The sequence below is a fragment of the Phycodurus eques genome, chromosome 15 (assembly GCF_024500275.1).
Source record: "Phycodurus eques isolate BA_2022a chromosome 15, UOR_Pequ_1.1, whole genome shotgun sequence".
NCBI lineage: Eukaryota > Metazoa > Chordata > Actinopteri > Syngnathiformes > Syngnathidae > Phycodurus > Phycodurus eques.
Window position 1 is genome coordinate 7356990 of NC_084539.1, and position 25748 is coordinate 7382737.

A 25748-nucleotide genomic window follows, 5' to 3' on the forward strand; every position below is an offset into this window, starting at 1 on the left:
GCTTAACGGCCTCACTCTCAGCAGGCCGCTGATGTCACCGCTATTAGCCTTGCACCAATGAGACGGTGGGCCTCAGTGGCTATGGGTGGGACTGAGTGACAGGACATTACCTCACACACCAGGCCCTCACCAGCATTCCGGTAAACCATGGGATGGTGCTTGGAAAGTGGCGCTCGTTTCTCTCTCTGTTGCTTGTTCTTTCTCTTTCCTTCCACAAATGCCTCGCAGATGCTCACGTCTGCTCAGGCTTCAAATTCATAGTATGTATGTTTGCCAAGAATGCGAGAAATAGACCTAAAAACATACCTGTGGTAAATACGTTTCACTGTCATTGCGTCAACAGTTTCCAACCTCTGCAATGTCCTGTATCCCGATATGATTTTAGGATCCATCCCTCCTTTCCACTTGTGGAGAGTTGAAACCTATTGCAGCTAATCTAGGGCGAAGAAGTTGGATTACACCCTGGACTGGTCACTGGTCAACCGCATGGCAAACGGGATTGCAGCTTTGAGTCGCAAGCTAATCTACACTCGATGCACTACCAATGGCTGATTTGAAGAACCATTAATCCGTTCACTACCACTTGGAACCTATCCCAGCTGTGGGCGAAATGCGGACTACAACCTAGGAATTTGGTGGCTCTAAACTACATTGTATATGTGGCCCCAATCCACTTAAAGCACAGCCGCCAAATCACACACACTGCTCATAACAAGATGAAGATGAACACATACACAAAAATTAGAGAAGGGCAAATTAATTATCAACAAATAATTACTTTATTTCAAAATGTCTGTTAACAAAATCTAAATGTCTATACGGTAGGTTAGTTTTTGTCTTGAAATAGTAAACTAAAACACCACTTGTTGCTGACAGTATACATTGGGTACGAGTTAAAATTAGCTATTATTAAGTTTAAATGATGTTGCAGTTCTCCTTAAGTTGTCAAGCAAGAAAATCTTGTTCTGATGAAAAACATATTCGCTCAACTTAATACCACATTAATTTCTTTCTAGCCACTGCTTGCCATATTAAAATTACAGTGGCTATATTCAATTTTATTTGTTCTGCAAAAACCTTTTTAAGTTGGTAACAAAAGCTAGCCATATAATGCAATCAAAGATGCAACGGTTATTAATTATATTTGTAATTCCTCTTAGATTGGCTAACCAGCTAACAAAATACAACCATGTTCTAATACCAGGTTCTTTATCCTGTCTTATTTTTTCAATCTTAGCAAATAAGGGCTACAACAGTTTAGATTAAACACAATTTATCATGTTTTTTAAATAATTGTAAACTAATATAGTAAAGGAGCAGTCGTTTTTAAAACATGTTTTCCTCTCTGAAACATGAGGTGCTGAGGCAAGAGGATTTATTGTTCAATAAGTGCAAAAAGCAGAAAAAAATCACCACTAACAGAAAATTTGGTGTATAGTTGGTATGAAAGACTACATTTTGAGCTTTACCTGGTTGATATTTATCTCAAATTTTTTGATATTTTTGTAGTAACAATTCGGGATGTTCCGATCCAAACACATGATCGAAAATTAGGGTCGATCGGGTAACTTTCAGCTGATCGAGATTGGGTGAAAAAGATCGGTTTTATTCATTTTCTAACATTTTAAATGTCACACAGTGACAAAATAATCCAAAAGTACAAAGATCTTGCCAAATTGAGCAGTAGTAGCTTTGTTTTATCTTAAACAATGTAACTTGTCAGGGTATTTTTAGTACCGGTATAATATAAGTGACAGACAGTGACACGCAGATTGTGTGTTTGTGTGTGCGTGCATGGCATTTACGCACAAACAGTTTCTGCCCTTCCTGAACATACTTTAAACTGTTCAATCACAGCCCTGTTGCAGTTTACTGTTAAAAGAAACACGCAACAAAAATAATTGCACACACTATATTTAAATACAAGACGCACATGATCGTCAGTTTAATGCTAACAGTCAATGGAAACTCCCTTTGACAGGCTAGCTAGAATTAGCATTAGATCACGGGTGGGATTTACCTTCAAATAAGGAATATTTATCCACAAATTCTGTAGTAACACATATAGACAGATAATATAACAATACTCGCGGGCATATATTCTTCCTAATCTGTGAAAAAGGAGTTAAATTAATGTTCTATCGCAACGTTCTTCTATTCTTTTTTTTACTGCAAACGCGCATGCATCGCACCACGCTTGCCCCTAAGAGGCCAAGTCACGCACAGCAGGAACAGCGATCAGAATCATCAGTCTGACATGTAATCAGACTGAAATTTCCCTGTTTGAGGTCAATTAGGATTACCAAAATTATGTCTATTTTCTACATATATATTGTTTTTATTTCTATTTTTTAATATCAGTATTTTACTTGTTACTTATTTATTTTTTGTTGTTGTTCTTTTAAATATTAGAAGTTGAGTTTTGGTAGTTGTATGCATCTAATCGGGACTCGGTATCGGCAGATACTTAAAGACTTGGACTCGGGTGCAAAAAAAAAAAAAAAAAAGTGATGTGGACATCCTAGTAACAACCACAACTTTGAGCAAGCCTAAAAACCATAGAACATTACATATTTGTACACCAACCCTAACCCCAAACCCCACAATGCCAGTTGCAGCCTGATGAAAGAGGCAGAGAAACATTTTCTATTTCTCTGCTTCCTTCCATCTTATCCCCTCCAACCATTGCTGCTTGGTTAGGCTTTTAAATTAAGACAGAAAACTTTGCCATGATGATTGCTGTGCCCAGCCTCAGCTGTGCCCGCACATGCCCACATTTGTATTAGTAATTCTTTTCACAGGCGTCCCACTCCACAGTTCCCCGACAACCACTTTAGTGTTGGTGCTCACGCATTGTGTGGGGTCTGACACCTTGATTTGTTGGCATTTTGACCAGAAATATTACTTATGTACAGCGGCTGAAATAAGTATTTAACACGTCACCATTTTTCTCATTAAATGTATTTCCAAAGGTGCTATTGACATGAAAATTTCACCAGCTGTGGGAACAACCCAAGAAATTCATACGTACAAAGAAAGTAGAACAAATAAACTCCGAAATTAAGTTATGTGTAGTAATGTGAAACGCATGTTTTTGGGATGTGGGATGAAACCGGTGTATCCGGAGAAAACCCGCGCAGGCACGGGGAGAACATGGAAACTCCATACAGACGGTGCCGCATCGGGAGCCGTCGTTCCAATGCACCATGATTACCATGGTGATGGTTAACTCAAGCCGGCACGGTGACCGACTGGTTAGCACATCGGCCTCACAGTTCTGGGGACCGGGGTTCAAATCCCGGCCCCGCCTGTGTGGAGTTTGCATGTTCTCTCCGTGCCTGCGTGGGTTTTCTCCGGGCACTCCGGTTTCTCTGGAGCCTATCTTCGGGCAGGAGGTGTGGTACACCCTGAACCGGTCGCCAGCCAATCGCAGGGCACATAGAAAAAAACAACCATTCGCACTCACATTCACACCTACCGGCAATTCTAGAGTCTTCAGTCAACCTACCATCCATGTTTTTGGGATGTGGGAGGAAACCAGAGTGCCGGCTTGAGTTAATCATCACCGTGGTAATCATGGTGCATTGGAACGACGGCTCCCGATGCGGTAGTCGAAAACGAAAGTCTAAAATAGATCGTGCATGCAATTATTGATAAATGAAAGTAGTGAGCGGCAAATAGATTATTGCAATGGAGTAAAAGTACTGTTTCTTCTTAAGGTAAGTACTCGAGTAAAAGTAAAAAACATGGTGCATTAAAACTACTCTGACAAGTACAATTTATCTAAAATTTTACTTGAGTAAATGTAACGCCTTAGTACCCACCTTTGCCAGTAGGTATCCTTAAAGAAAACCAAGTACTGCATAAAGAAACTGTGTAAACTGGCAATAGCATGCACAGAATTTTGAAATCTATGAACATTTTAGTCAATTCAACTTATTTCTCATACCACATAATCACAACATTTACTGTATATCTCTGCACAGTAAATTAAGTGAAGGACAATGACTATGTTTTTTACTTTTGAAGAGGCCAAACAACTCCGTAAAACCCTTCCTGGAAAGATTATTGGGTAGCACAGCATTCTCTTTTCTGTACACTGATTAGACGGTTTTGGCCCTGTTCTTCATACTGACGAACATATTGTACCTGGCTAATACATACTTAAGACTCAGTTCATGTTGATTCTACAAGTGATTTGTTAAGTCGTTGGCACAAACAGCAAACAGTCTAGTTAATATATCACAGCAAGTACCCTAATTATTGACTTTCTTAGGAGTGGCATAGAATAATAGGGAGAGGGCTTGCCAACATGAAAACAATCACTTTCTCTGGACTACGTGTTGCTTCTTTTCATTGCCAAGTTCAGTAAATAGGACCTAAGTGAAAAAAATGACCTCATGTTTGTGTTTATTGTCAGGGTTGATTGAGTTGAATACAAAGTCTGAAGGCTTCCTAATAAGAGTGAAAGCCAGGCAGGGTTTGCTCATTTTCTACCTGGATGTTTGTCGTGCCCGGAAATTCAGTACATCACTCTGTAGGAGTCATTATTATGGCCATTACTCTGTCTTTACCAAGTGTTTCCTAATTTAATCTTTACTCCTCACTCTAACTGTACACTTTCTTAAGCCTGCAAAATTTCAGAGTAACGAGTCCGGCAGTTGCCCTCTCCATCTCTTTTTCTGCTCGACTTCCTTTCCATTGGCCCTTGGCTCCACATTAACGCTGCTGTTAGCTAAAGTGATGTTTAACAAACACTAGTGGGTGCCTAAAGATTTGGTCATTTGGGCTGTTGTCTGGCCAGCCAGCTGGTGCAAATTAAGACCACATGTTTTTGCTGTGGGGTTTTTGTTCCGAGTTGACACCTGGAATTGGAAATTTGATTGGATATTTCTACTTGGTGAAATCCTTGAATTTGTTACAGGAGGTTATTGAATTACTTTTCAAGGAATGTGAACTCGGTGCTGTCGTTCACTACGTGTTGTTCCTGCTGTGATGACAGTAGTAAAGTTTTTGGAAGATTAATGGCTGTTGATCTCAGAAGAGTCGCTGGCTTTCTCTTTTGCATGTGGCCAGCAGAGGGAAAAACACGTTCCATGCAGCAGTGAGTCACGATGGTTTGTTTAGATACTTCGAAAACTGGTGACACAATTAAGACAGTCGGACGTGGCTTTGTGTCAGCAGAAGTGAGGCACTCGTAGTAAAAAAAATAAAATGTTTGCTGACAGTTGGCTGACTGTTTCATTCATTCGTTCATCATTCCATTGGTAGGGCGGTGGTTCACATAGATGACTTCCACACAGCTGGCATAAGATCGATTCACACTCAATGCCCCATTCACCATCGCACCGCGACTGACTGGCGGCAAGTCCAGGGTGTAGTCCTGTTACTACACCCGTAAAGAGTTGGATGTTAGGTTTCAAGACTGGATCCCCTAGCATGTGTGTGTCAATTTCTTTCAATATGCACGTAATAAGGAAATCTTGTGTAAAGGAACAGGATGAATAAAGGTTGCAGTTCCAGAATTCTGTCAAATGAAGTCATTTAGGCATAATCCTGAAAACATTTAAGCCACGATCAGATACTTTTAGTGTCTAAGTCATTGGTTTACAATTGGCCTAAGAACATGGCTATGGTACAGTATATTTGCTTGGGGAGTTCTCCCTCTTATGTTCCTTATGACAACTCTTACAATTCCCTGGAAGCTTTCATGGTTTACTTTCCTGTAAGGCTGAAGACGTTTCCCTTCTCCATCATTGCTTTTATGTCCCAGCTCCACGTCACAAGCAGCGAGATCCCTCGGGCATCATCAGTATGCACTGCTGGTACAACACTGCACTGTGCATGCCATTTTAAATCATCCATATCTGCGGTCTCCTTCCCTTGTCTCTGCCTGCCTTGAGACAATAAATATTCTGTGTACTGTCTTTTCTCAACTGCTCCTGCTGTGATAGTATGACTGTTTTAATCAAGCAATCAATTGAAAGGTCTGGTAGCAGGCGGTGGTTCTTAATACCCAGCTTGATGGAGGGCAAATATCTGTATCGTCATATTCTTTGCAAAATGTTTTGTTCCTTTTTTGCCTTGTTAGATCATGACAATTTTGGTGTTGTACCACTCATATGCAAACTACTGTGTACTTTTGCCTGCCAGTAACTTTTTTGTGTGAACAGCCGCCTTGGCCCTGAATACCACATCCTACAAAGATACAGTTACTAATGCCTTTGACAGTTACTTTTGCCTCCAGGGGTGGGCTGACTGGTCAGTATTGATACAATTTGACTGTCATAGAGCTAAAGGCATCTGGTTTTCATTCAACCCATGTATTTTTCCCCATTTTCTTATTTTTTATTCTGCTGAGTGAAAGACTCATGGCAAACGCACTACAGAGAGAACCTGCCTCAAATTTGTCAATAATAGCTACATTACTAAGCAGATGTTTGTCCAGTCTTGCAGACTTTGGCTTTCACAGATGGTAAATTGGTTGAAGTAGCCTTGGAATATTAATAATTGTTTCCATGTGGTTTATTACTCAACCTGTTATAAAAGGGACTTCTATAAATGTCTGTGGGGTTCTGTAGCCCTCCCCTCGACGTATTCATCAACAAACGTTCATTTTTACTGTCCTCCGGGACACATTTTTGGTCTTATTATAATACCTGATCATGGCTCAAAGGAGTCTAAGGAAGGTTTCCTTGCAACATGTTTGAAGGATCCGACATCTTACTACAACACTACTGTATCAAATTAAGCTTCTTAGGTTAACACACTGCATGTTCTTAATGGTATTGGGTGTGCACAGAATATAGTTTTTTTTCCCCCAGAACTTCAGATAAATCTGTGGACAATAGTGTATAGCCCAGTTGTTAATAATTAAGTTTTTGTCCATTGATGATCCATTTATAAGTGATTGGGATGGCCATAGTGGTCAGTCTTGCGAATGGCACATTTCATGAAAGTAGAATTGAAAATTTTATTTGCAAACTCTATTTTTTTATATCAAGGGCTGTTTCTTATAGAAATGTAAACCTGTGAGATACTACTGACATGACATTCAATATTTTGGTTTGCTTTGGACTCTACAGTAACAATGTGCTTTGAAGCAGAGATCATCAGTTTTTGTTTTGTCTCAGAAATATACAGTATATAGCGAATTTGAAAGCAAACTAAACTGCGACTGAAACAAATGGACGTATAACTGGAAAGGTGATCTTAAAATGTAGTCCATCCATCCATTTTCTGAGCCGCTTCTCCTCACTAGGGTCGCGGGCGTGCTGGAGCCTATCCCAGCTATCATCGGGCAGGAGGCGGGTTACACCCTGAACTGGTTGCCAGCCAATCGCAGGGCACATACGAACAAACAACCATTCGCACGCACAGTCACACCTATGGGCAATTTAGAGTCTTCAATTAATGCATGTTTTTGGGATGTGGGAGGAAACCGGAGTGCCCGGAGAAAACCCACGCAGGCACGGGGAGAACATGCAAACTCCACACAGGCGGGGCCGGGGATTGAACCCCGGTCCTCAGAACTGTGAGGCTGACACTCTATCGCTCCACCGTGCCCCCTAAAATGTAGTCTTATCGAAAATAATACTTGGAGCCAAGGCCACTGCTGGGCAGACAGGAAACAATGGACCAACTGGGGAGTCTTTGGGATGGGATGATGGATAGACAGGTAAACAGATGGATGTATGGCTTTAAGATTAGATGAGAGGTATTGAACCATCTTTCGAAAAACACTGTATTGAAGACTGGAACTGGGTGGGAGGAAGAAAGTGAAACGCTACACTGTACATTGGAACATTATAATTGATCTGTCTGGGAAACTTTGTTGTGAAAGTCGACCCAATCAACGTTCCACCAGTGTCAAGGAACAGATAGGGGTTGAACTTCAGGGGTACCACTCTATTTGCAAGAATCAGAATGGATTCATACGTGTTCTGCGTTAAGACCAAGGGGTTTGGTTGTAATTGTTGCTTTCTCGTCTTGTGGTTCAAATGATTGGATTTAAGCTGTTTTACATGTAACCTCTGCACTCTCCACAGCAGTTATCAAACGACAAACAAATTGTCCGGTTGCATCAGAGTGTCGTGGGACTCTATCCACAAAACGGCATTTGCATTCTCATCGGAATTCTCACTTCTGATGTATCAGCAGTGAGCACATAGTCCATGTCAACAAATTCAGGGGACAGCTATATGGGCAGGTGGGTGGTCGGGGTGGTGAGAGTTTTTCCACGGTGGCAGAATCTTACAGTAGCCTCCTGAGCAAAAATCTCCAGTTACGGGTGTCCCATTTCACTAGCTCAGGGCAGCAGGCGAAACTGGCCGTCCTTGGGTATCTGCCCTCCATTCACCTTTGTGTTTGCTATTCTTCAGTCACTGTGTCCATTTGTCACCTTTTTCTCGCTGTCACTTTTCTTTCTTTTCAATCTATGATTTTTTTTCAACATTTTCTTTGCGTCACCATCCTTTTATAGCAAATATTGACATGCAAGACTAGGTGGACCCCTTGACCCCACTTCCTTGTAAACCAGGCACCAGTAAATTTGGAACTGTGGCAACACTCTAGCACCTTGTAATGGACAAGTGTAGTGTGACATTATAAAAGCAACTAAAACAGTCTGCGCCATGGACTGGTTTTATGTAAAGCAACATCTTGATGGACCAGCATTGAAACAAATAAAAACATTCATTCATTCATTTTCCGTACCGCTTATCCTCACTAGGTTTCGCGGGCGTGCTGGAGCCTATCCTAGCCCTATCTTCAGGCGAGAGGCGGGGTACACCCTGAACTGGTCGCCAGCCAATCACAGGGCACATATAAACAAACAACAATTCACACTCACATTCACACCACAATATAACACAAATAACTGAAAATACAACTCACCATTACACTGAATGTGCAGTAGTTGTTGTAACTAGTGCCAGCCTTGTGCTTGTTTCTCTTCAACAACCCTGTCCCATCTTGGGGTAATGGGAGAAAATGGCACCCAAAGTGTGTTACTTATGTCCAGTCCTTGCCGTAATTTTGTTTTGGTCACCGTCATTGCACAATATCCCGCTTCACAAAGAGAGGGAGTTTGATTTTGTTTTCACATTTTCTCTATGTGCTGAAGCAGTTTTGAAGGCTTCATTGACTCATTTGCGAGCCTGACACCACATATTTTGCAGAGCGGGCTTGGTGCGTGAGACTCACCGGTAGCCTATGAACTTGTATATGAAGTAGGACTGTTGATATTGTCTCTTAAATACAGCTTTCTTTTTTGTGGAAGTTGCAGGTTTTTCTTCTGTCTCAGTATTTCATTTTGCCAAAGAAGCTCTCATTTGTTTTTTTACTCCTTTTTTTGTTTGTTTGTGGGCTTACTTTTTTCTACCGTATGACGTGACCGAGACGAGCCGTTTGACGTGTGTACAGAGGCATTTTCAAAATCAAACTTATTTCAGACTTTTATAATGAATAAAATATTTCTTGTTCAGGCTCTCTGTGCGGCCCAGTTCCAAATGGCCCATGGATCAGTACCATAGTACTGATCAGTACAATGATCAGTACCATAGTACGGATCAGTACAATGACAAGGAATATTTTTTTTCTACTACAACTACTCCTACTACTCAAAAAAGTAATACATTTTTTTATTCCCCTCTTCTTGTCTTTTCATAGACTTGTCAGTCAAAGGTGTTTGATCTATCTGACGGGGTTTCCCAATATGCCTGGTTCCCATGTCACGAGGCCCGCAAGACTCTCTGGGGACACCCAAACTACAGGCTCAAGGTAAAACCAGACGGATTTAATGTATCAGTTGACAGTGCTACAACATATTGAGTCAATCAAGATTTGGATTCAGTGTTTTAAATGGAAATACACGTGGGAAACATGAAATAAAAATACAAAAAGAAGCCTAAAATCAGTGTTTTATCAGTGTGTCTGTATCTCATGAACCTACTATTGTAGACTACTGTTATGTTAGCATGAAAGATAGGGCAGCACAAGTGAATGAATTGTCAGTTTTGATCAGTTTTATGTGGTTGCCATACAGTATGTTGGTCTATCACATTCTAAACCAGGACACCATACGGTGCAATATTACATCATGTCCTCATTACAATGGTTGTTTTCTTTAAACATAAAGTACACAAGCTTAAAGCCTTAGACATTACAATATTACACCCTGTTTTTGCGAAACATTACCTTTTAGGATTTGGCTCAGAAGAGAAAGAAAATAGATAAGAAAATATGACCTCATAACACAGTCACATGCATTTATGGTGCAATATAAGCAAATTGAATATACCTGGGGAAAAACACTTCATCGCGCAGTCACTTTCACTCACTGGAAATCTTGTCTCATCTTCCCTTAACCAGGCCCACTTCTCTCATCCAATGGTGGCGGCGGCGGTGATCATACATCTGGCGGCTGACGGGACTGGTTACATAGACCAGACTCAGTGTAACATCACCGTTGAGCTTGTGGACACCAAAGAAGGAATCCATAGTCTTGGTAAGAATCTTCATATATATGGGCCTTTTTCTTTCTCAATATTTGGTATATACTGTACATCAAATGTCACTGACACAGAATGGGGGGATAAAGTCCACCCAGCAATTTTCCCAGTGTTAGAGTCGGGTCACCAACTATGTTTTCCACATTGACGGAACAACAGTGTGAAGTTTAACACAAAACACTCACTTCTCCTCCCCTGTTGTGTTGGGGGAAAAAAAGACTCACTGTCAGATCATTATTTTTCAGGCCTCTTATCAAATTAATTGATTGTGGTAATATCCCGTTTTGCTGGCTTTTCTATTAAAGGCACAAGCAGATAAATGCTGAATCTGTGGTGGCTCTAACAAGCCAATTTTGTTGGATCTTTGTCCTGTTCCCTCCGCCAATGAGGTGTGTGTCCATTCAGTGGAACTTCCTGTCTAAAGTTTGCCATATATCAACCCTGAAATTTATTATGAAAGATATATATTCTTCCAACAATCCTACCAATATAATAAAAAAAAAAATCTCCCACTGCTACAAAAAATAGCCATCCATCCATTTTCTATCCGAGCTGACTTTTGGCAACTGGCTGGAAGCCACTCACAAGGGTACATTTAGAAAAATAATCATTTGTGCTCACATTCACACCTATGGACAATTTAGTGTCTTCTATTATCATAACATGCATGCTTTCCATCGTGCTCCCCATGGAAAATGATAAGAAATATTTACAGTATTCTTATTTTCCAGGGAAACTAAAAACAAATTGTATCTCCATCAAATCTCTTCGAACACATGCAAACTATTGGGTTTTATGAATGTTCAGATTGCATAATGTCAAATCATGAAAAATCCTAATTTGATCCAGATTGCTAATTTGGTAGCAAATCCTATTTTAATATAAGGTTCACTCGTCGCAAAACAATTTCTACATTGACCAAATATTAAAGGTGCCGTATTTTACCAACCGACTTTTTCTTGTATTTGGGATGTAATATTGGTTCTATTGTGCCTCAGTAAACATGTGACATATGACTTAAAATCGTCCATGCATTCCTGAGTTCCAGACGTTTTCCTCTGCTGAGAGGCCTGAAATCAGGTCATTCAAATTTCTCGAGCTTGTCTACGTCACGAGTGAAGATCTCTGCCTTCGCTTTCCGCTCCCGAGCCAGCGCTGTCAGCATAACAAACACGTTAGATTGGATCCAGTAGAAATATCTGGATGTGATCAGCAAAATTCAAAGCATTTCTCGGTTCTTCCTCACAGGCGAGTGGCGACTGAGCTGCCGTACGAACCCGTTGGTGATTCCAGTCAGCCACGACTTGTCGGTGGCCTTCTACCACACCAAGTCCATCCAGGTCATGTTCGCCTCCCGCCTGGTGGCCATCTCCGGCGTCGGCTTGCGCTCCTTCCAGTCCTTTGACCCCATCACCATCAGCGGTTGCCAGAGCAATGAGATCTACAACCCTACCGGTCAAAGGTGTGTAAACAAAATGTGCCAACATATCACAGATAATAAAACCAATTCCATCTTGTTAAACTTTGCTATTATTACACCATCATTTTTACTATACAATTGTATTCTGGCTAAAATTAGTAAATGTAATAATGTGTTTATACCAAGTGATGGCGTGCCATACCACAGGAATCAGACATGCTTCATTTACTTCAAATCAATCTGAGACACAATTCTGCGAATGTGCTCAACATTGCCTGTATTCACTGTGAAGTTTGTTTATACATCCTTGACTGACAAATGTTCCCTTACCAGAAATTATTTGTTAAACTCCAACAAAGTCTAGTAGAGCAGATGTCTTGATTCCCCACAAAATCACATAACTGGAATTGGCATTTGAGAAAATATGAATAAAAAAATGTATATGTGAATAAACTGTATTTCTAAAAATGCAACAACAAAACAAACTAACTAATAAGTCATGTAGCACGCCGGAACTTGAATATGGACCACACATCGCTGAAGAGCGATCACTTGTCCGAATCTACTTGAATGCTATATATTTAAAGATGCCATTTCCACATATAATAAGAGTAAGTAACATCTCCACACTTTACTTCATCTGAAGGGCTGTTTATGTGCTGCATTATAGTTTTAATGGGCTCGGCACTGTTTTTAGTATTTAATGTCCATGTGTGAACAGTAGTGTCGCTGAATTGAGATAAATTGAATTATTACCTGTTTTGTTTTAAAAACGTGTGTGTGTGTGTGTGTGTGTGTGTGTGTGTGTGTGTGCGTGCGTCCGTGCGTGCGTGCATGGAAAGCCAACATGTGATACAGCCAGCCACTTCAAATCAAAGTTAAACACTGACAAGTGTTGATGATGTCATTCCTCCAGGGTGTTTATTGGACCACCAATGAGATTTTAGCAGTAAAATTTGTCCATTCTGAGTTTTGGTACCTTTTTGATTTAAAAGATTTTGGTTGGCGAGTCACTCACCACAACTAGCACGACACCCAACTGCACGCACAAAGCAACTCACACTGTTTACCCGATTGCCGCACCGCTGTCACGCATGCAACTGCTCGCACTGATGATGCATACACACATACATAAGCTCACACGATTTTGCCATGCCAAATTCTGCGAGTAAACATCAAAATCCACGCAGGACGCTTGTTTGCTAAGTTGTGGGGCCCGCATTAGAGCTGTTTGTTTCATTTGTTATGTGCCAAAAACATCTAAATAGATTCAAGACTTTGGCCTCTACTTCACTGACTAGAGCAAATCTGGGGCGGTGCGTGGTGTAACTCTGCGAGGGGGCGTGTTACACCAGATTCTCGTAATCTTGCAGACGTGTGTCGGACTAGCTGACGTATTTAAGTGTGTTTGCGCCAGTGAGCGGATGTGTCTGGTCGGTGGTCGTAAACACAGCTGACTTTATTCGCCGCCAATCAAAGTATCTTATTTAATTCATTCTCTATAAGTGAGGCGCAATGACACTCTTGCAAGGATGGAGAGAATGATCTGTGCATGACGGAGCATTGTCACTTGGCCGGTGTGGCAAAAGACAAAGTGATTAAATACAGTATGAGCCGGTGATAACCGCGGGCGACTTAAATATGTCCGCCGACCTCATTAATCCAACCCCACTCATAAACGAAACACCCACCCATAGCTGCCTGCTGGACAGTGGGGAGATTTAAAAAAAAAAATTAAATGGGCTAATAATGATGATAATAATGATGCATTCAATGAATTGCTTTTTACAATGATTCAGAGGGTTCGCTGTTCACATATTTATGAAGGAAATACGTCTGCTCCACCCCACATGTCCGCGGAGGTGGTGGGCTAGAATCGGTTTGGGTACTTTAGTGGACGTGGCACCACAGCCAGCTTCAATCCTGTCCAATTGAAGCGGGTTATTGTCTACTTTTTAAAAGTGGCGCAAATAATCTTGCATAGTGGCGCCATATATGGGAAGAGGAGTCAGCAACCCGTGCGCGACTGGAGCATTGGCCGTTTGCGGAATACCTTTTTTAAATACAGAATGGACTGGTGAAAAATTGCAGGTGACTTAAATGTAATTATTTTTATCAAAATATAATAATGATAATAATCATAATAATGCATTCAATTAATTGATTTCTGCAATGATTAAGAGGTTTGGAGGCCCCCTGTTGAAATAAATCTGTCATCCAGCACACACGCCCGAGGACCTCACGTATCTGTTTGCCCGCATTTCCACCGATCAGATTCACCAAAATCGCGTTAGATCGCTGCACCACAACTTAGATGTGGTATGAGCAGGCCTAAGTTTAGAATGACTTTCTGTGCACCAAGATATCCCTCTGCAAAGCGCATCTCTATGGGCACAAATTCGCGCTTGCATGACAATGAAGCTTGCATCACTGAAAATAGAGCCCTCAGTCACCAAACCGCCACACGGAAGCCAAAGGAGACATCGCATGTTTGCCTATTTGGCAGACCGGTCTGTACTAAGCTGGGTGGTGTCGGTGCAGCGAGCCTTGCTCTGGCATGTATATCAACATGCGCACCATTTGCGCCCAGGCGCACATTATCTGCATCGGATGCAAACAAACACACATGCTGATTTGACTAAAAACACATGCAAAAATTTTGCCAAAATAAAAATAAAAAAGGCATTTTTTTTCAATTAATATGATAATACGGTGAAAGCAATAATGTCGAAGACAATTTAGATTTTCTTTCAGACTTGGAAATAAACGCCTCCCTCAGATAGGAAACCCAGGAAAAAAAGGGTAGTGACTACTTATCTTAGTTCACAGATGCTATTGTTCACATAGGCTTCTGCGTCAATTTGAACTCTGTTGTTTACCAAAACAGCAAGACTGAGGCATGTAAACAGTCTCAGGTGAATTTAAGTGTGGAGTTATTGACTGCGTGTTATAAATGACGATATAAGATTATATTACCTTATGTTTTATTTACACTGACAATATTTTTATTCATTCCTCCGAGTCTGCCTCGGTTCTTGTTATTCCGCATTTCTCCATAATAGTCCTAATTTTTCATTTTCAAGTTTAAACTGTAATCCACATTACATGATAGAATGTTTAATTACGAAGTGTAAAAATAAGTTAACCAATAAAAAGTAAAACCTCTCTTACTATGAAAGTTGTTCTCTGAACACCCCTTCATGAGGTCGGCCATCATTTTGGAAATAAGTGTCGAATAAAACACCAAAAAGCAAAGAAAAAGCAGACAAAAACAAAAACGCAGGCACAGAAGTTTTTTTGTTTCCTTTGTGCTTGCTGAACTGAGGACACACATGAATGTGGTTCTGTGCAATTTATGAGGTGTCATTTTGATCTTTTTGTTGTTGTTGTTGTTGATTTGAAAGCATCGATGTCCATCCCCCAAACACTATTTGTCATCTCCGCCAAGTTGTCCGACTTTTGGGTACCTCCAGCTTTGGTGCTGCCTCCCTCATCCACATTTCCTGCAACACTCCAAAAACACCACATCCTTGAAGCACCCCCCCCCCCCACCTAACCCCCCCCCCCCCCCACACACACACACACTCTCAGACACATTTTAACACACACACATCTTCTTTCATCCCCCTCCACCCTGAGTCCTTAACGACAGCAAAAGCTATTAAACGTCACTTTGTCCACACCGTTCTCCCGTTCCCTCTTTTCACCGCAGTCTACGGTTAAGTATTGTGTCATACGATGCACTTTTCATCGTGAAAAGCAGAAGGGGAGCCTTAACACCGGCTGGTTAATTCATATTTACGACAAAAGGATTTCCAGTACCAAAGAAACTAAGGAACCTCCGCTTTAATTAGTCCTCAATTGCTCTATTTGGCATTTTGTTGAATTTTAATAATAATTTTTAATAAAGTTTAAATATAGTGTTTAACGTAAGAAGATTGGGACCATTGGCATGTTTTTTTTAACTTAAAATCATTGTTAAGCATGCGAAACCCATTTTAGTATTGTATTATTTTTTATATTTATATTCTCTGTGCATTTTATTTTTTCATTACCTCTATATTCGAACATGATTCCGCATTCATTCTTACCCCTCGTCTTAATTCACCAGTTTTCATGTTGGAATGCAAAAATGATTACTCTACTTAAGGTTCTGACTTCGATTGTATTGTTATAGCGCCACCTTTCCTTTCCGTGCCTTTTTTGATTATTATTATTATTATTTTTAATATGGCTTTATTCTATTAATGAACCATAAATTCTCCTGCTTGTCAGTGGCAGGGTGGAACCATCAGGGATGGGTGCGTACATACAGCACATACGTAAGAAGCCCGTAATTCAATGGAAAGCACTTAAACAAGAAAGATTACAGCTACAAGAGAGGGTGTAAAACAGAAATGGAGGAAGAGATAAAATTACGATGAAATTTCTGCCCTCAGGACACACGTACACACCAGCACACACGCAGACAGATGCACACAGACACACTGACACTTTCTGTGTGGACCCCTATATGGTAATCTCGGGCATTCCAGGCATTCCATGAGCATTAAACGCCAACACAGTCCTTGTATACTGTCACTCCTCATTCACACATGTCACTCCACATTGTGTCTTCACCCCCAGCCCCCACTCCCCCTCCTCCCTTTCATGCCAAATATGGCTATCTTCTGTCTCCATGTGTTTTATCGATCTGATATGTAAAGCAGACATTGATGGATGGATGTGGTCGCTGACATTTTGCGGTGTTATTTCAGCCATTAAATGTAAGCCGTTTTTAACTTTGAATTTCGCTCGTTCACCTTCTTTTTACCCCACCCTCACCCCACCATTTTCGCAGTTGTGTACATTATTCGTGCGAAGCCATCGACTGCCAGGAGCCCTTGATCCGCAATGCAGAGCTCAAGTGCAGCAACGCCGGCCGCCACTTCTACAACGGCGACCGCTGCACTATCTCCTGCAACTCAGGATACGTCCTGCAGATCCACCAGGATGATGACATCATCAAGAGCCAGGTGAAGCACGCACGCACACAGACAGACAGACGGACACACACACAGTCGGTGCAAAATAAATGTACACAAAGTGTATTGGGACATGCGTGCCACTGTGAATGCACACACGATGCAAACTTCAGCACACAAATGGCCAGAAGTGAGCTTCTGCTTGCCTCTGCACTTATTTTGTCACCTGCCAGTGCCACGGCCGGTCCCCGGCGGTGGGTGAGGTAGGGTGGAAGGGGATGACATCATCCAGGGAGACAAAGTGCAACACTGAGGAGCAAGGGAGATGTTCGCCCGACGCCTCCTCGATGCACACGCGAGAGCGCCCCATACCTGTTTAGTCCCTCGCCGAGAATGCTGCGCCATCACCTCAGACAGTCACTTTGTGCGGCTGCCCCTCCGCTGGGACCATGACATCATCGCATAGTGTCTGCTCCCCCTCCTCTCCTTCCTTCTGTGCCTCCCTCACTTGCTTGCTCCATCTTTACGCACACACACACACAGTCACAGTGAAGCCACTGTTCAAGAGCAGAGATTTGCTGCTGCGCCGGCACATAAAAGACGCTTGCATGTCGGAACCGACACGCATAAGGGAAACTGCACTCAATGCCCTGCATAAACAAGATACACACGCGCGCACACACGTACACAACACGCACACACAATACACACAACAGGCACACACACATTCAGATACATGCACTTCACAAGTAAATAAACAAACAGGAGTATTGACACCATGCCGTAAAGCTTTTGGACTGGCTCCAAGATGCTGTAAAGGCCAATATAAATGCTTTATCCCTAAGTATGGCTCACACTGAAGTGAGACAATCGAATGAGAAATGAGATAAGAGAACAAAGTATCCAATGTAGCTTTTATGTGCAGCCACACACACATAATTAGAAAAGTGAGCAGACTTTCCCAGACTTTAGTCAGGATTGTGTCCTTTATAGCCGTCCCCAATGTGTCCTCTGCTCAGTGACCCGGTCTGCACTGTACTTGTGCATGAGGCCCCACATGGGAATAATTACACGAGTGGAGTGTGGAGGCGCATTTACATCCACATGCACATCCACAAACACAATAGTTCCCCATTGAGTCCGAGCGCGCTTGCTAATTGCATTAGGGTTTGATTGACAGCACACTTTGTGGCTATTCATCAATGCCAATACATTTAGTGCTAAATTATGCTTTTTCAGAGTGGCAGGAGCAGGGATGTGTGGAGAAAGTGGAGAAAGTCTTATTTGAAGGAAATCATATAGTTATTGTATGAACACTGTATACATCTATGAGTCGCTTCAGGGCCAAACCTTCAGCACATTTAAGACGTTTGGGCAAACTCTGACCTTGTGGCGTTATTAGAAATGTGTGTTTTACGGCGAGTCATCAAACTTCACTGCCATGCTCCACCCAAATGCAATAACGAAAGCATAAACGTTTTACAATTTACCGTCACCCATATGTCTGGTATACATGCTTTAAATTTAGTAGCAATCAGACAAAATCTCCAAGAGTTTATTTTTGAATTGGACAAAATGAGCCGAAAATGGCTGTGTTAAAACAAAATGGCAGACGTCCTTTGTATTTTCCAGGCTTGCGTTTATGAGACGTTTTGTGGTTCTACCCATGGTAGACATGTCTAGCAAATTTCAAGTTGCTAAGATAAACTGGCTCGGGGGGCTGGGTTTTTAAAACATTACTGGTTGGCTGCTGAGACCATTTTTGAGGTCATGCGTGTGACAGGTACCAGATGTAAATTTTCACTAGGATGAACCCACTTGCAAAGTATAATGTGCAGTAGTGGTGTCACGATACCAAAATTCTGAGTTCGATACTAGACCTCCATACAGTACTGAAACGATGCCAAGGCAAAAATCTAAAACATCAGTAAAAGCAGTGGAATGAAAACTGACAAAACAGATATTTAGTTTCATTAATTCAAAAGATTACGATAAAGTTGAAAAATGATGTAATAATTGAATTATCCCATTCTTAACATTAGTCATTCATTTAAATAATTACATCAATGCCTTTGTTTTATATATATATATATATACACACACACACATACACACACACGGGCGTGCGCGCACACACACACACACACACGGACACACGCACACACACACACACACACACACACACACACACAGTGTGGGTACGGAAAGTGTTCAGACCCGCTTCAATTTTTCACTCTTTATTATATTGCAGCCATTTTCTAAAATCATTTCAAGTTAAAGTTAAAATCATTCATCAGTTCATTTAGTTTCCTCATTAATGTGCACACAGCACCCCATATTGACAGAAAAAAAGGGAATTGTTGAAATTTTTGCAGATTTATTACAAAAGAAAAAGTGAAATATCACACAGCCGTAAGTATTCAGACCCTTTGCTCAGTATTGAGTCGAAGCACCCTTTTGAGTGAATACAGTTTTTCACGCCTGGATTTGGGGATCCTCTGCCATTCCTCCTTGCAGATCCTCTCCAGTTCTGTCAGGTTGGATGGTGAACATTGGTGGACAGCCATTTTCAGGTCTCTCCAGAGATGCTCATTTGGGTTTAAGTCAGGGCTCTAGCTGGGCCATTCAAGAACAGTCACTGAGTTGTTCTGAAGCCACTCCTTCATTATTTTAGCTGTGTGCTTTGGGTCATTGTCTTGTTGGAAAGTGAACCTTATGCCCAGTCTGACGTTCTGCGCTCTCTGGGGAAGGTTTTCATCCAGGATATCCCTATACTTGGCCGCATTAATCTTTTCTTCGATTGCAAACAAGTCGTCATGTCCCTGCAGCTGGAAAACACCCCCACAACATGATGCTGCCACCACCATACTTCACTGTTGGGACTGTATTGGACAGTTGAAGAGCAGTGCCTGGTTTTCTCCACACATGCCACTTAGAATTAAGGCCAACAATTTCTATCTTGGTCTCATAAGACCAGATAATCTTATTTCTCACCATCTTGGAGTCCTTCAGGCGTTTTTAAAAAAAAAGTTTTTAAGCAAACTCAATGCAGGCTTTCATGTGTCTTGCATTGAGGAGAGGCTTGTCGGTCCACTCTGCAATAAAGCCCCGACTGGTGGGGGGGTTGCAGTAATGGTTGACTTTCCAGAACTTTCTCCCATCTCCTGACTGCATCTCTGGAGCTCAGCCACTGTGATCTTTGGGTTCTTCTTTACCTCTCTCACCATGGCTCTTCTTCCCCGATTGCTCAGTTTGGCTGGACGGTCTAGGAAAGGTTCTGGTCGTCCCAAACGTCTTCCATTTAAGGATTATGGAGGCCACTGTGCTCTTAAGAACCTTAAGTGCAGCAGAAATGTTTTTGTAACCTTGGCCAGATCTGTGCCTTGCTACAATTCTGTCTCTGAGCTCTTCAGGCAGTTCCTTTGACCTCATGATTCTCATTTGCTCAGACATGCACTGTGTACTGTAAGGTCTTATATAGACAGTGGCTTTCCTAATCAAGTCCAATCAACCACAGCTGGACTCCAATGAAGGTGTCGAACCATTTTACAGACGATCAGAAGAACAGGACAGCACCCAAGTTAAATATATGAGTGTCACAGCAAAGGGTCTGAATACTTATCCATCCATCCATCCATCCATCCATCCATTTTCTGAGCCGCTTCTCCTCACTAGGGTCGCGGGCGTGCTGGAGCCTATCCCAGCTATCATCGGGCAGGAGGCGACTGCGTGATATTTCAGTTTTTATTTTTTAATAAATCTGCAAAAATTTCAACAATTACATTTTTTTTCTGTCAATATAGGGTGCTGTGTGTACATTAATGAGGGGGGGGGGAAATACTTAAATTATTTCAGCAAAAGGCTGCAATATAACAAAGAGTCGGAAGACAGGCAGTCACTAGCTGACTTTCGGCTTACTGGGAACTAGGGTTTAAGACGCCGTATGAATTGAGCACTGTCGCATAATTTTATTTATTTGTATTTTAAACTACCTTTAAAAAAATAAAATAAATAATAAATAAAAAAAACTCGTCCCGAGCCATTTCTGACATCAAAATACCTCGATACGGTACTGGTATTGGTACTTGGTGCAACACTAGTGTGTACACTATATAGTCCTCAAAATGGTCATTCATTCAAGCAAAAAAACTCATTTAAAGAAACACTCTACAATTGTAAAATGTTTACTATCCCCAGTTACACAGTAAAAATACATGATTATTGAGTCCTTGATCGTTAAGACTTTGGTCAATTGTGTGGCACTGATTATTGATTGTTGTCTTAAAGCAACGGAGGCAAAATGGAGTGCACTACTTTGCTGCATTATTAGAGGTCGTGTTGAATCACTCTCAACTACTTTGCTGTCAAAAGAACAACATGATGTCAGCTATGGGAAGTTGAGCTACTTTCACGCTATTGCACAACTCTTCTGGCTTTTGCTTTGTGATCCAAACAAGACTGGCATAGAATGGGAGTCAAGAACATTTAGTGAGACTCCCACCCCTGAAACTTAATGTTGAAAAAAAACCATTCATCAATCATTCATTTACCCCTTAGTAGATCAAGGAAATTTAGTCAAATGCGCAACCCTCGTCAGAGTCACTCCTGGGGCACTAATATGGTTTGGATCATTTCACTGATGATCCATGTCTCTCTCGATTCCCAAACTTGGCTACATGTGTTCTTTAAGTACGCAGACAGACATTTATGTGCCAAAAAACATCGGCATAAATTTGCAAAATGATTTTCAAATGAGCGTTGTCCTGTCACTCGGGCGCCTAAATCACTCCGCTCAGCTCACATGTCGCCGATAATAGAGCTGATGCTGCAAAGTAGTTGTGCTGACAGAATGATGTTTATAATTACTCTATAGAATCCAGCGGGGTTGAATAGGGTCAGGATCTGGGTTTTCTACTGCTGGGAAAGCAACGTTTATGTGTTGAAACACAGGACAAACAAGATAAACGTGAAGGATATTTAAGGGAAATACTGGGAACACCCATTTTTACATCCTGATGTGAAAAGTGGGATGAGTCATGAGCCATCGCTCCATTGTAAAGTCAAGGGAAGTTCAACAACATGGAAGTTGAACAAAATAAAATATCACATTACCCTCATTTCTACTGAAACGGTCCGTTTTCTATGGACATGAGGCCTGAGTTAAGTTATTGACTGTTAGTTTCAACTGGCTTGCGCCAATATGCTTGTGACGTGATCAAAAGGTATAGTTTTTATGTATTTGTTGTGTTTTAATGTTTTACATTTTATAGTTGGGGTGGGAAAGCCCCTTTGAAATGTTTTTGTCAATATTATTCTTAGGCCATACAAATTGCCAATTTGAGCGCTTTTGCATACTCACCAAGTCTTACAGGTGTGTTTAAACAGGTCAAACTGTACACTTGGTAGGAGTTGCAGGCCTGAACCAAAAAATTGTCTCAGTAACACCTCCCAGACTTCCAAGTCCAAGAAATTTGGTAAGCATGTCTATCACAAGTAGAACAACAAATAGGTCTGAGCAACCCATGTCTGAAAAGACACACAAAGTCTGCCATTTTTGTTTGAATCAGCTATTTTAGGGTCACGTTGGCCATTTCCAGGGGTCCTTCAAAGACAAACTTTTCCAGGAGATTTTGTTCGATCGCTACCCAATTTGAACTATGTATGCAAGATAGATGGAAAATGCTAAATTGCCAACCATTGAAGTTTTTGTCATTGCGTGTGGGCGTAGATGGCATGTAGGGTGATGACTCACCATAAAATTTGAAACTAATCTCTGAGCTCGGAGATAGTTTCATTTGGCAAAATGAAATGTGGTCGCCTTGTCTATCATGAGTAGAATCACAAATGTCTCCCAATGAGAATCCATGTGAGAAAAAAACATTTTGTTTTGAAGCACCCATCTAAGGGTCATTTTGGCTAATGTAGGAGTCCTTCAAAATAGAATATTAACAGTCCGAGAGATTTGTCAGATTGCTACAAATTTTTAACCATCTATACCAAACTAATGCACAAAACTAAATTGCCAACCACTCAAGTTTTCATCGTGTGTGTAGAGCAAGGCAGCAAAATTGGATGATTCATCATAAAACACAAAACTGTAATGACTCAGCACAGAGGCAATGAAATTTGGAAGGCATGTCGATTATGAGTACAACCGCAAATAACTCAAGAACCCATTCCCAAAAAGACACAGGAAGTCTTCCATTTTGGTTTTGATCGCTACCATATTTGAACAACGTATGCTCTGCAGGTGTGCCATCCCAAATTGTGGGGAAAAAAACGTTTTTAGTCAGTGCATGTTGGCATACCATGGCATCAAAATTTGATGATCTGTCATAAAACCCAAAACAAGTAACTCAGTTACACATTGTCAGAGAGTGAGTACCTAATGACCGCTGCTTCCAGCTTGAATTTTCTGCTATTATAATTGTATGACAATACTGTTAAACATTACTTTGCTTGTACCGTTAATAGTTATTATGATGCTAACTGTTCAGACTCTGGCGCAAATTATTCAAAATAAAATCAACCTCAATTGGAAATGTATTTTTGAAAGCAAACCAAATAGTGTGTTATGGAATTCATGTGGTTGCCTTATTGCTTAAGTTGAAAATTTTAACATGCAGTGCCATCGCCTTCCATTAGCCAGTTGTATCTCTGTGACACTAACAAGCATCCACGAACTCCTTACCTGGAATAATTCTATTTTAGATCTTCTCTTTCCCTCATCAGTACATTGATGCAAATGTTGTGGCTGTCTGTTTTGCATCTCTTTCAAGTGATCGGAACGCTGTGTAGTGGCACTGCAAGTAACCAATAGCCACAGATTCTCATGAAGGCATTCCCTTTGGGCTCTATAAGCGTGTAATATGGCACAACAACTTGAAAGTGCTCAGCAAGCTAAATTACAGCCGTACTGTACGTGATCCAATCAGGTCGACTACATATTAGAGTGTGACCAGAAGACCCTCTTAAGTCTCATTAAGGTAGTGGCGTGTGACCTGAAATGTGTGTGGCCGTGCGAGGGGGCCACTATAGGCTCCGTTCAGTCAAACGCCGGTGGAATGTCCCGCAGGCCATTACGTCCAATATAGATTTAAGAGCTCTTAGCGGCTGCATTGACACTGACATCCTTTTAGTGAAAGGGCATTCGGAGTAGGCAGTCAGTCAGTTCATCTGAAGGAAGACTTCTGCTGGTGACACACGCTCTTGATATGAACATGTTTCCGTGACCTGGGATCATCCTGCCTTTTTTTGAAATATTAGGCCAAATTTCCCCGCAATGTTCTTAACTGTCATACAAGTGTAAACATAAATTAACCACTGTCAATAGTAATAGTCAAGTACGGAAGCGTGTTGCATCCACTTGGATTAAAAAAAAAATAATAATTGAGTAATTTCTTTGAGGGCTTTGTTTTTTTGAATTTTTTTTTTCTGTTTTTCTGACAAATTATTTTTCACAGTTCTTCTGTAAAAACAAGTTCCCCCTGTTTTATGACTATTTTTTTCTGTTTTTTTTGACAAATTTCTTTCCACCTGTTTTTCTGACTCATTTTTTTCTGAGTTATCGGGACACATCGAACTCACGCCAGAACCTGCGAACTGCAAGTGACTCTTTGCGGACTCCGTAGTAAGCAGCATGACCGGCTTATTTAGTTTGATCAAGTTTTATTTTGATATGGGTTTAAGACACTGGGATACTCCTGTCTTTGAGTCACATAGATGGTATTGTTATTTGTCATTAGGAAAAAAAAATAGTCATAAAACAGGGGGAATAAACTGGATAGAAAAATTTAGAAAAATAATTAGTCAGAAAAACAGAAAAAAAATATTCAAAAAAACACAGCCCTCAAAAAAATTACTCAGAAATTGCTCATCCAAGTGAATCCAATACGCTTCCGTAGTCAAGCACATATTATTTTTTATTTTTTTTAAGTATAAGCTCAGGCGGTGCATCGAAGCTTGAGCATATTCACATTGGAAATTAATGAGCATTTTCACATACAGTACAAAAACGAAAGCCACTTATTTTTCCGAAAACAGAGGCTCTTTCTATCATGTATTTCAAAATGTCTTTTCACAGTTAATACAATTTACGAAATGCTAATTATAAAAGTATATATATATATATATATATATATATATATATATATATATATATATATATATTAGAGTAAACTATATTTTTATGTATGTTTCTATGTATTTTTCCGCATGTTTGTCATGTTTTTGCATTGTGTTGCGTCTGAGCTTTTTTTTCGTGCAACTTACTGCAAATACAGAAAAAGAAAAACAATCTCCTAACTTAAAAGCATTTATACCGAAGTAGCTCTGTAACAGAAAATAATTACGAAAAAGAAATTACGCTTATAAAGTTAAGATAAAGTGCATTTTCTCGTGGCATAACATTTTCTACAAAATCTTGCAAAACTCTTGTTCTGAGCAAGCTTGACTCCATCATGCTGGACAGCTGAGGAGGTTCTGCCCTCTACTAATTGTCCCTCCTCGATAGATTCCAAATACTTCGACCCTCGTCAAAGCTCTGGCAAAATTGGACCACGCTAATTAAAAAGTGCAACTCTGGAAAACTTCAGTACCTCAGCTCTGCTTCATTGCCCTTGCCTCCTTTCCAGGAAGTGACAGGGTTTTTGCAAAGGGCTTCAATTTTTTTTAAAGCTTGTAAGCTAAACCTAAAACCTTCTGACAAAATGGACCTCAAATTCAAACGCACCAAGGGCCTGATTTACTAAGATCCCAAATAGCAGGCATTCAGTTGCATCCTCGTGCACTGTCGGTGGGCATATTATGCATGATTTATTAAGATTGCATGTTTGACTTCGATACCAAATAGTG

The 25748-nt window shown here is 40.9% G+C and overlaps 1 protein-coding gene across 2 annotated transcripts in view; it reads left to right on the plus strand.

Annotated features, from left to right (window-relative positions):
* The window catches only part of pappaa (pregnancy-associated plasma protein A, pappalysin 1a), a 114918-nt gene that overhangs the window by 62354 nt on the left and 26816 nt on the right, over positions 1-25748 (plus strand). For both annotated transcript variants that reach the window (XM_061698279.1, XM_061698280.1), the window contains exons 11-14: positions 9670-9780; positions 10372-10507; positions 11760-11973; positions 16772-16946. In XM_061698279.1, the coding sequence (XP_061554263.1) occupies positions 9670-9780; positions 10372-10507; positions 11760-11973; positions 16772-16946 (636 nt within the window). The remainder of the gene's footprint in view (positions 1-9669; positions 9781-10371; positions 10508-11759; positions 11974-16771; positions 16947-25748) is intronic.